Genomic DNA, 12,709 nt, shown 5'->3' on the forward strand with positions numbered 1-12,709 from the left:
AGAGCACCTTTATAATCACCCAGTTACGTTGTGACGTTTGGTAGCACACAAAGTGTTCCTCCGGTAAACGGGAGTTGCATAATCTCATAGTCATAGGAACATGTATAAGTCATGAAGAAAGCAATAGCAACATACAAAACGATCAAGTGCTAAGCTAACGGAATGGGTCAAGTCAATCACATCATTCTTCTAATGATGTGATCGCGTTAATCAAATGACAACTCTTTGTCTATGGCTAGGAAACATAACCATCTTTGATCAACGAGCTAGTCAAGTAGAGGCATACTAGTGACACTCTGTTTGTCTATGTATTCACACATGTATCATGTTTCCGGTTAATACAATTCTAGCATGAATAATAAACATTTATCATGATATAAGGAAATAGACAATAACTTTATTATTGCCTCTAGGGCATATTTCCTTCACCGGCCGTCGCGTTCCTCGTGCTGTCGCGGCAGGAGCAGCAGCGGAGAGCCGGCTGCGCGGGCTCGACCCGGAGGTGGTCGCCTCGTTCCCCGCCATGACCTACGCCGAGGCGAGGGCGCTCCGGGAGAAGGAAGCGGGAGGCAAGGGCGACGATGACACAGCCGTGCTCGAGTGCGCCGTCTGCCGCAGCAAGTTCGACGACGGGGACCAACTCCGGCTCCTCCCTAAGTGCGGCCACGCCTTCCACTCGGACTGCATCGGGGATTGGCTCGCAGGCCACGTCACTTGCCACGAGACGCACATAACCTGTTCGATGTAATGCACATGAAGGTGGAGAGAGGTGGAAAAAGAGGGTTGACGTGTGGGCCCTATCTGTAATAACGGTCAAAGTTAACGGTCAACCTGACTTGTGGGCCCAGCATGTCAGAAAGGCGTTTAGAAAAGGTAAATCGGGCACTTTTTACACTTGATAGGTTTTAGCAACGGATTAGCAAAAAAAATGATAGTTTTTGAAATAAAATCGTAAAGTGGTAGTTTGTGGGCACGTTTTCATGAAATATGGCAGTTTTTCGTTAAATACTCAATAAAGCCTTGTAGCTTCGCAAGAATAAATTAAAACTAGGCCTTATAGTTCGGAGCGGAGATTTTCGGTCGAATAACCAGCTGACAACATGGGCATGGGGAAACCCCTGTTGGTTCAGCTGTCTTAACTAACGCACGATCTCCGTCGTACGGATGCATGGTGGTGGGCTTCTGATATTGATTTCTTCGATTCGATTTAGTAGGCATAATCCGGCCGTTAGGCACTTTTCATGCATGATGATGCGACGTCTACGTGGGATGTGTTGATAAGACGACAAGAAAAGAGCTCTCTTGTCGCGTCAGCGTGGTCAGATATATATGCGGCAAAGAGGATTTGAGCCTATCGCTTGATCCAGCTGCATGAATGAGTGGATAGACATGTATGGCCGGACCTTCCAAAGGCCAAATCCGTCGGACTAGACTCCCAAAGGTCAAATCCGTGCAAGGCTCCACTAGCAACGAATGCTTAACATGGCCAGGTGGTGATTAAACAAGCCAGCTTGCAGTTTTCTCTTTTCTTTTTGATGCTCATAACCGGCGAACGTTCGCCATGAATGGTGGCACACACGATGACACGAATGTTTTGGATGACATTTCAAGTTTTGAGCGGGTGGCAACTTCTTTAGAGTAACATGGCAGTTTCTTCAAAGAAACATTTTTCGTTTAAAAACTGCTGTCGTTTGATTTTTCTTCACAACTAAAACTGCCATTAAATAGTGTTCGTTTGCCACCCATCTCCTAGCGAACGTCAGCTAGGTAACATTACCGTTTTTTCTTAAACATCTGCTAGCAGTTATCTTGGGCATATACCCACATATATGGTGGCCCAGACGACAACAGATGCATATGCCAACCCGGAAGGCTTTTTGTGGCATGCAGGGGCGAAAGTTCACGGATCATGGGCTGCCGATCTACACCAAGATTTGGAAATATGCTTGTGTAGCCATCGGTATATATCTATAATAATTTCGTAAATGAAATGCGATATACCTGCTGGTGTTGGTCCGCTTTCATGGGTGTCTAGAGAGCTTATCAGAACTTCAAGTGTGTTTATGTATTCAGGTTTTATCCTATACTAGTTGACTGCCCGTGCGTTGCCACGGTCCCTTCAAGTTTTTCATCATCTCATATAGTATAGACATAATGGATGTTGAAAATCACAAGTGTCGAAAACATAGGCATGTAATATTCCTAAAAGAATAAAATTCAAAAAAACTAAAGGAGGCATCATTCCTGAAGCGATAAAGCACAAGTGGATTTGAATATTGCACTTACATTTGTTTGCGAAAGCATTTTGGCTACATTTTATCAGAAAATGTTGCTTCTGAAATAGAGATAAAAGGTGTATGCATTTCTATATGATGAATGGGAAAGATTGCACAAATGTGTGTCTCCAGCCATCTATGCAACATAGAAGTAAGACCTGAATGAACAAACTTTGGCTACAGCACAGTAACCGCAAGGACACATAATAATGATAATTTTCAGGAAAAAAATGTACCATATGAATGTCTTTTTTCGTTTAGTTGTGACAACTTTAAATTTGTACTTTCACTTCCTATCCTAGTCTTAGCTTCTCCGGACAATAGCTTGGACCCATTATGTCATTTCCAGAACAAAAGAAGAAGAAAACAAGGAGAGCCTTACCAGATTCAATGCACAAAATAGAGTGGTACACAGTCAAGTCAATACAGATAGCACATGAATGCTTTATTTTTATTAGAACCAATTGTTTGATAAAACATATGGGCCTTCACACAAGAAACGTGTCATCAAGAAGTTACGTCACAGAAAATTAACAAAGAGTGTAATAAATTGTTATTAAGCTTAGATATACAAGAATAGGACACAAGTAACACGATATCTCCCTCTGGCGCCACAAAGCAGAGCATCAAAGAGTACGTATCTCCCCTCAGTGTAAAACAACATGGTCTATAAGTTTGCTATAAAGCAGCTCATGCCTGAATGAACTTTCAGCCTCTATACTTCGCCCTCTAAGTGCACCACATACCTCAACTCCACTCACCTCTATCAATGGGGCATGTGCTCTTTGGTTTGTCATCTCCAGCACTGTTTAATAACAAAATAATCACTGATCATGTTTTACAGTTTGAGACAACACATATATACTGGTACATCAAAAGTGTACACACGATTTCCCCTTCATCAGATATCTACCTTGGATTATGTTACAAACAAATGCTCAACATACATCAAGCAACGGGAGGCAATCCTGGTGGCAGGCAACTTTTGCTGTATATATAGTTGAACAAACTATGACCCTCTTCTTACATTAGATAAACCAAGATTTGTCAATAACATGATGAAAACCGAAGTCACCTACTGCCTGCTACTTGAGTAGAACATTAAAAATGATATATAAGCCAGGAACACTGTGTTTAGTAAGATCAGGATCTTCTGACTATATTTCAGCATATTTGGGTCATCTAAAAAAATATCTCGTGCTGACCTTGATGCTTATTATAATTACCTTGCTTGGTGAGAAATGTCTTTTTAATACCAGCTAGCTTAGAAGATCAAGCATAATCCCTTTAGGCTAGTTCTATATGATACAAGGTGCAGGAATGTTTACATGTAGATCTTAATCTGACAAAATATGACTACTGATAAAGAAAAATTATATCATTCTCGCCTATGCTATAAATTAGTTAATGTGCAAACAGTTGTCGACATAGTCGTCCCTGCGGGGGTAACGGCGATGTCCACCCTTCCATGTGCATGCATTCCCCGCAGTCGCCCATCTTCATGATCATGCACCTCGGTCTTGCTGCTGCCACCCCAAAACTCAGAAGTAGTTGTTCTCTACAATGCAAAATTCTTTAAGAAATTTTAGAAGTACAACAACCCTACATACATCAAAAACTGATGGGACAGTCTTATGCAGTAGTTCGAAATGACCAAATGAGACACATCAAGAATGCTCCTAATCAGCTCAACAACTCCCAACACCAGCAGCCATTTTCTCCAACCTGACAATTAAGCACACACCAAGATTGTTTCGCTATCCCCATAACAAATTCCAACAAACTTTAGCCCAAATGTCTATCCATTTTTGCGTGGAGGTTAATGATAAACAAGCCTGATTAGAGCAATATTACATTAACCAATATTCCTAGTTGCTTTTTGGTTTTTGGATAAATTGCAGATCTCAAGCTAAATACGTTGAGTACTCAAAGAATGAAGGTGTATGTCGTCTCCCATATTTCTACCTTCTAATAACCATGGAAAATGAGTCACTTCTCATTGAGTGATATAATTAATCGTATTATGGTCAGCAGCAAGAGGAATGTCTAAATGAACAACAATTCAAATAAAACTAACATCTCTAGGATTGTCTTCTGGAAATTTAGAAATGGAAGACCAGGTAAAGTTTCCAACATCCACTACACTTTTTATGACGAGTCGACTGACAACCATAATTTTTTGATGGGGTGCGAGTATCATATTCAGCAACCAAAAAGATACAATGCATCATAGGAAAAATGATTGACTAAGTGCGGATTGCCAGAAATAATCTCTCTGTGTGAACTATTTTCCTGCTTGCAAACATGCGGAAAAGCATTTTCATTTTCATTTTGCCGGTGTATTGTTACTAATTGGTATCCAAACAAAGCATTTTAATTTTACAAGTGTACTATTCTATTATTCACTCAGAAGTGCATTTTAATTTTAGGTAACAAAGCTTTTTAATTTTGCCAGTGGACTGTTAGATTGAAGCTCCCGTGAGTCGCTGCGGCGCTGCTACCCTTCTCCTCCAGTGCAGCCATCGCTTACTGGAACACCGATGTGCTGGGGGTGACGCCGTCTCCCACGGTCCGAACTCCTCCCAGGTTCAATCACATCTATATGCAGCCAATCAGCGTGGTGCGTTGAGCTTAGCGTCAGCAACTGAACTGACGGTCAGATCGCAACAGCTAGCAGAATGGTCAATTGCCAGGATCGTAGAGGTAACGAAGCCAAAAACATGTGAAGCAAGATAGATAAAATTCAGACCGGTGACCAAAGTATATTCAATTCTTGGCTTTAGGACTTTAATCACAACATGTTGCTGTGAGCTTTTCAACCAAGCCCCATGAACCGAGATGACCAAAAAGTTACTTCATTACTTTGATGCTAGATTGAAGAAGGCTATACAAATGCTCTCAACAGAAACATGTGCTATTGAAGAATAGGTCATTCGCACTGGATCAATGTATCAATGTATTCGTATACACTCTTAAATGGCCGTTGCAACTCCTCACACATAAGCAACATGTGGTGGTGGGCGCTGCAGGAAAGAAAGTTGGTGCTGATGGCATAAACTGCAAAATCATATAGACATATGAGTATGAGAAGACCACCTTGTTGACCATGGCGCTGCCAAAGACCTGAAGCTGGCCTGGCATTGCCACTTGAGAACGCCCTGCTCATCTCCCATGTCCTACACGCGCCGCTGGGGCACCACCGAACCAGGACGGCGATCGCCAAGAGAGATAGGGAAGAACTCGAGCTCCCTTGGAGAGATAGGAAGGTGGGGATGGGCGCACCGGTGAAGACAAGGACGCCGTCGACCAGGAAGACGGAAGTGGCGCCCAACCCTAGTTCGACCAGGAAGACGGCGGCGGGTCGCAAGATGCGGTGGGAGTCGTGGGTGGGGGCTGACTGCATGCGTGGATGGTAGTTTCCTGATTTCTATTCGCTTGTTCTTTCTGTTTTTTTTGCGTGATTTTTTCAATCGTGCGGGAGGGAGAAGACCTGGGATTTTCATAGAGATTTTTCCGGTGCGGGGGGATCGAACGAGGTGGTCGAACCATCACGACGTTCGATCCCCTTTAATAATAGAGACTTGATGATCTCTAGGTCGGCAACCAACCCTTTTTCCACCTGTACACAATGGGCACCTCTTTGTCAAACCAGCATAACATCTGTGTTTTTTGCTTCGATAAATTCCAGGCAGCCAATATAACAACTTCTTTGAACAGTGGTTGATGCTAAGATCTCCTTGACTCTGGCATCATCTGTTGAATGTCTAGGGAAGTGTCCCATTGTATGTTTAAAGCCCCCAACAAATAGTGCTGAATCCACAACCGAAGAACAAGTGAGTATAAGTTTCGAGAGTCCCATGTGCGCATAACAGACATGAATGGTCATCTCCTATATCAAAGTGTCTTCGACAAAGGATATAACTTGCATTCACACGGTCCATGAACATCAACCAAGCAAACACCTTATGCTTCGTCATGCATTGTGTGTTCCAAATATCAGTTATGTGTTTTCGGGGGTTTAGAATTTCTTTGGTGTGAATTTTGCATCACCCCAACACAATATCCAGTCGACAGTTGCAAAAGGATCAAGAGTAGTTTGATTCAACTTTTGTGTCACTAGGTCTAGTTCCTCTCAGGCTTGTATTAACAGAGGCAGATGGAAATTTTGTCCAGCGTCCGAACCGCTTACAAACTTGGCCAGAGATAGATCTTCTTCCTTTGTAATCGAGAAGAGATGACGATAATTTTCTTGTCACAAACCGTCAGTGTCCCACATATCTTTCCAAATAAGAATGGTGTCCCCATCTCTGGGAACGCATGTGGTGATTCCTTTGTATATGTTCATCAGAGAGAAGATATCGCACCACTAGAAAGAGCCGCACTTTGGTTTTCCATGTGGTGGGGTATCATCATATAATATTTGTTACTAACAAGCATGACCAAAGGCACATCATCTCGGCCCTCTCTTCGCTAAAGCTATAAATGATGTGACTCGCGTCCATCAATCCAAAAGCAATGATTCCACGTAAATGTTTAATACACCATAACTTGTCTTCATATAACTCGATCTTCAACAGTATCACGAGAATCATGAGGCACATACAACTGAAAGGTTTGTTTTAGAACCTTGTAGACGTAGAAAAGTGTTTCCTTTAGCTAGAACTACTTTAGAAGATGATAAGAAAATATCACATATAAATCTATTTATATATAAAAAGTAAAATATGGGCTAACCAGAAATTAGATAAATATGCTAAAAATTACCATAATAATTAGAAAGATCTAGCCGTTCAATCTAATTTATCATTAACGTTAATTAAATCTCAGCCAATAAATTTCATTAATGCTTTCCACGGCTGCCCCTGTCATGTACCTGTACCTAGACCCGCGTAAATATCACGCCTGAGCTCCAATTAGATCGCCAAAAAATCTTAGATCAGATTAAAAAATGTCATAACCTAGCGCTGTCGGCGGCCGCCAGCTGCGTTCTCCGTAGGGATCGTCGTTGTCCCGCTACGGCGTCACATCCATGCAGAAGGAATCAGCCAAACCATCCCAGGTGGATCCCGCGGGCATGCGTTAGCGACGACTGAAGTAGAGGCAGGTCGATCGATTCTCCCAAGCTATCCAACGCAAGGCTATACTGCTCTTTGCATGCATGTCCTTATTTTTTTCTCCATAGCTATTTTGTACTACTCCTTTCCTAAATATATTTCGGAACAGAGGTAATACTTTAATTAGTCCTATATATAGAACGTATACAAGTAGAACGTATAGAAGTTGATGAAGCGCCATGTTTTCTTTCCTTTACAATTCAATCTGATGTTACATCTTACATGAAAGCAGAACATGCATCCGAGAAGAAACTATTATTTCATTACTACTAGATTAGAGTACAGATGGACATCTACATAAACAAAAGATACTTTACCAGAAAGAAAGACCTCCTTCAAGATATACTCAGGAATTCCTGCTACTCCGAGGCACCCAAACTTCCTCCAGAGAACCCTACCTTTCTCCTCTAAGATGTCCTGAATTTTGAAGGTCTGTCCACAAAGCACCGGCCTGGACGCAGACATACGCCATAAACTGCATGGCCTCCAGGAGGGACTGAAAACCGACTTCTCCCATCAAACCGACACACTGCTGCTCGATGCAGATGTTGGACCTGACAAGCAGCCACATGTGTTAGACCTGACGGATCAGTAAAAAAGAAGTGGGATGCTCTAGCACATCCACCATCTCCATTGGAACTGTTGTTGCACTATGCAGCGTTAGCGACAACCCAAGCCAAGGCAGGTATTAGATCGATAAAACCTATACTACCGCTCTTTGCATGCACGCCTCTTTTTTTTCCAAGAACTGTTCTGTTCTTTAATTAATAATAATACTCTGTAGCACACCTAAAAGTTCATATGCACCCGTCCTTTTCATGAATCCCATAGTTCTAATTAATAGCACATATATAAGTTTATATTTGCGTTGCCAAAATATGCCCAACCAACAAGTTTAAGCTCAATTCGGCAAGCCACTTAGTTTTATTTCCACTTACCACTATTGAGCTTGTAGGACATTGTACATAATATTGAGGATTGTCTGATCAACTCCAGCCAGCAATGACACAACCTACATCATTAGTTCCGTCTAGCGACAACACCACCTCTAGCAGGTACCATCTTCTACACGAAATCAAGCTACCTCCAGCAGGATCCATATTGGAAAACAAGTTCAAATAGTTTACCAAAAGTATAATGCAAGTATTTTCTTTACAAAGCAAACTGGAAATCCAAGGAACAGAAGTCACAAATGAAGCAAAAAAGGTTACAGAGAACAAACTTCTCAATGATCAGGTATTTCACTTCTCATCTTCTACATGTGTTAAATAATTGTCGTTATTTTATGAATTTCCAAAACTGCAGGCAAATCTATTCGAAAAGAAAGTATGTCCATATGTAATTACTCCCTCGGTAAAGAAATACCACTATGTACATTAGAAGATGATTCAAATAAAGACTATGAAGAAACTTCACACATGTTAAAATTCTTACCGACAACAAATTTAAAACAGTACCTGAAAGAGCACTTTACACATGTCAAAACTTTACATTTCTAATTTAAGAAAAACAAATGTCCTATTTTATATTCCAAACTACTCCCTCCGTGCAAAATTATTTGTCGAAGAAATGGATGTATCTAGACGTATTTTAGTTTTAGATACACCCATTTTTCATTCATTTCCGTGACAAGAAATTTCGAACAGAGGAAGTATAAGGCATAGTATCTTACTTTACAGGCAGGACAGGACGAAAATCATGACCATTTTAGCATTGATGTTATCAATGACGAGGTACTCTCATCTAAGAAAGAAAGTTCATATTTTTAAATGTTCGGACGGACATGCACTAGCGTCTTGGTGCTACAATGCCCCATATGCATCTCTGAACACAATTAAATTCTATTAAAGCTAGCCTAGCACGGAAATTATGTTACTGACATTCAAATTTTAGTGAACGAGTAGGATTCAAAATCTACAGGAAAAAAAGAAAAAAGACGGCATGTAAAACTAGGAGAAAAGAATCAATAGAAGACAAGAGGATTAGGAAAGCACCTGGAAGGAACACAAACTAGAACAAGGTAGTAGCAAGTGCTAAACTACAAACTTAATCCCCTTGGTTGTACTTATACAAATATATTCTAGATACTCTATATACTTCGTACTCCCTTCGTTCACAAATATAAGATGTTCCAATTTTTGTGTGAATTGGATGTATATAGACACGTTTTAGTATGTTTGTTCACTCATTTCTGTCTGTATGTAGTCCATATTGAAATATCCAAAATATCTTATATTTGTGAATGGAGGGAGTAGTAATTTGCATTGGCATACAATTGTGTTTACTTTAGAGTCCATGAGAACATGGATTTAACTAATTATGTGTGCATGCAGACAAATCCACTTTGAAGACTATGAATGTTTAGTCGTGCTCATCTTAATATAAAATTATGCAGATTCAATTGATATTACATCTTCTGTTCTAATATGTACTTAGATTTTCTTTAGTATCACAAGGAATTGATAAAGGAGGCTTTTGTTTATAACGACAATAGAATAAAAAAGGAGGTGTACTCAGTTGGTTATGTAGATCCGTAACATGCCTGGCCCGCATAATCATTCCAGAAATTCACCAGATCCTTTTGATAGATGTGCGCCTCTCTAACACACATTTTCACCTTTTGCCATTCATATTCAATGAATGATTACAAATATGAGGACAGATAAAACTAATTTTTTAAATAGGGGTTCACATTATTAACCTACTGACTAGCAGCATCCACGGACTATGGGATTATTGGAATCTCCATTGTACCGCAGGACTAAATGGTCGACATAGCAAATCTTGGCAGTGCTTTACACATATTGTGCTTCAACACATCAAACATGGAGAGCCAAAACTGATTTCACTCAACTAATTATAAATTATCAGTTTTGTAGTCTAAGGTACCATCATCCATTATCTCTTTGGGAATTTACTACATAAGAGTTGTCTATGCACTCAGGCCAAATGCATGTATACACTGATCAATACAAAACAAATGATTTGGTCAGGCATTAAAAAAGATTTATTGAAAAGAGCATGCGCCACTACTTCCATACATATGAACTAGATGCGTGTGGACTTGAACATTCGCCGGGCAGAGGCCATCTTCTTCGCCGTGAACTAGATGGATTTTAAAAGCCTTTTATATAACCATAAGTACATGGATATGGTGTACTACTCCGCATAAGCATTGGAAACATGCATCAACATTTGATGAAAAATAGTTCAATAATACCAAACATCGACACTCTATATAATCTGATATTTCAAGCCTGTTCTATAGTACATCCAATGGTTATATATTATATTGCAATCAGACCTAATTTTACTATTCAGTTATTAAAATCACAAATACACGAATTACTTCCTTAATTTTGTGAATATTAATGGGCGTAGGGGGGCAGAACATTGCCCATTTCAGTCACAAGCCCGGAAAAAAGTGGAAAGGACATAAACTAAATAACATTTTGCCTTAAACTGTGTTAGGCGTCCCGAACTTACTATCGCCATTTTGTAGATGGACAAGAAGTCAATCTGGATGAAAATCAATAACAACCAGTATACATTTGTCACTAGCAACTAGCAAGCAGTACCTTAAAGTATATTGGTTCAATCGTACAAAGACCAAAAAAAGGGAGAAGAGAGATGGGGGCGGGGGGACCTGCAGGTGGAAGAATGCAATGCCGAAGCCGGGCTGCGGCTGTTGAGGATGAAGACGATGCGTCGGGTGCCTCGCTTGGGGACAGCATTGACGCCTCTGGCTCGGCGCTTGGGGACGGACAACACCCCCAAGATTCACAAAATCGCGCAGGAGCTAAGGGGAACGAGATCCACTACTTCATCGCCCCCATGGACGCAAACTGGAAAGGTACCGCGAGTTCGACGAGCTCGCATCCTCCATCACGCAGCTGCTATTAGGGCCCTGCTCCCATTGACCGGCCCGGGAGATCGACGAGGCACACGGGGATCCAAACCAAGCGTCGTCCCAGCCACGAGGTGCCCACAGGTAAAGACCAGGAAGTTGGAAACCGAGGGGGAGGTTGGGGGTGATCCTCAGATGTGGTGGTCAGAGGTCTGGTGGATCCAAGCTGACTCAGCCTTTTCCATGGCTGGTAGCTCCGAGAAGACAAAGAAGACTCGAGAAAGGAGAAAGTGAAGGTCCATGTTGGTGGGACCCCTGAAGCCACAATACGTGATACTAATAGTGTGGATAATGGGCATGATTAGAGCAAACTTTGTAAGATAATGGGCATGGAGTAGTTGAACAGATGAGTCTAACGCCGGTCCTGATTCCGGTATAGTAGTACGTGTTATAACTTTTTTTGACAAATAGTAGTAGTACGTGTTATAACTTAACTCATTCAGTGTCCATGAAAGAAAGAAAAAACTACCACAAACCATTTTTATGAATATATTGTATATATATATTCCCTTTTACTTCATATATACCAAATTCAGAAGAAAAAAAGTTCACTAAGATGTTCAAACATAACTGACAAATATTATAGGCACACACATCTACAACTATAATAGGTTAATATAGCAAATCTTACAAAGCATTAGCAAATAAACATAGAGGAAATGATAAAAACATAAATTGCACAGTATGAAAGTTATGATTGTAAAAGACTCATACTTGTGAATGTGATCACATTTGATTCCAATTTTCTTTCGATAAAACAAAAAATGTATTATCCCGATAAAACTTATAAAATTCAAGCACTTACTTAATTTTTTTAGAAAGTTAATAAGAAACACATAACTAAATTGCCAACAATCCAAAGTAAATACCAAAGAAACTATTCATATTAATAACTAGATGGCCCAATAAGCTAACATCAAGTACTGCACCAATGTTCGTGCTCCCATGACTTCACAAAAAAAATGGTCACCTTTTTGAAGACCAAAAGGAGTACTTCTTTTATTTTCAAGGGGGGCCTAAATGTTTCAAACTATTATGGTCATCTTTCTATAGTTTTATTTTATTTTTAAGGGGCACACAAAATGCCATGTACATATTAGTTCAACATTTTGGGCTACTAAAGGAAAGTCATTTCCACAAATTAAAATCTCTCATATCTTTATAAGAAAGTCAATAGTCAAAAGACGTACCAAAAGATACTTTATCAGTGTTGATTAGAAAAAAGATTAATCTTGGTCCAACATTGGAAGACGGTATTCATGAAATATTATATTTGTAAATGCCATCACATTCGGTTTCAATTTTTGTATAGGAAAATCAAATAATATGTTCTCATTATTAAACTTTATACTATTCTAGCCCGCACATCGAGCGGGCCACTTTACTAGTTTGACTAAAGACATCTAGGGAAA

At 40.3% G+C, this 12,709-nt stretch overlaps 1 protein-coding gene and 1 long non-coding RNA gene across 2 annotated transcripts; both read right to left on the reverse strand.

Annotated features, from left to right (window-relative positions):
• Nucleotides 1–3,482: 3,482 nt before the first annotated feature.
• LOC123169853 (uncharacterized) lies at nucleotides 3,483–5,772 on the reverse strand. Its single transcript, XM_044587720.1, has 2 exons — nucleotides 5,373–5,772; nucleotides 3,483–3,834 (listed from the first exon to the last, which is right to left on the reverse strand). The coding sequence occupies exons 1-2, from the start codon at nucleotides 5,677–5,679 to the stop codon at nucleotides 3,818–3,820; spliced, it is 324 nt and encodes a 107-aa protein (XP_044443655.1). The 5' UTR covers nucleotides 5,680–5,772; the 3' UTR covers nucleotides 3,483–3,817.
• A 1,784-nt stretch (nucleotides 5,773–7,556) lies between these two features.
• Nucleotides 7,557–11,616, reverse strand: LOC123166434 (uncharacterized). Its single transcript, XR_006483516.1, has 2 exons — nucleotides 11,037–11,616; nucleotides 7,557–7,944 (listed from the first exon to the last, which is right to left on the reverse strand). It is a non-coding gene; the product is annotated as an uncharacterized lncRNA (long non-coding RNA).
• Between the last annotated feature and the right edge of the window lie 1,093 nt (nucleotides 11,617–12,709).

This window comes from Triticum aestivum, chromosome 7D (genome assembly GCF_018294505.1).
Source record: "Triticum aestivum cultivar Chinese Spring chromosome 7D, IWGSC CS RefSeq v2.1, whole genome shotgun sequence".
NCBI lineage: Eukaryota > Viridiplantae > Streptophyta > Magnoliopsida > Poales > Poaceae > Triticum > Triticum aestivum.

Excerpts from the sequence above, each read along its gene's own strand:
- LOC123169853 (XM_044587720.1), bottom strand. The coding sequence starts at position 5,679 with ATGCAGTCAGCCCCCACCCACGACTCCCACCGCATCTTGCGACCCGCC.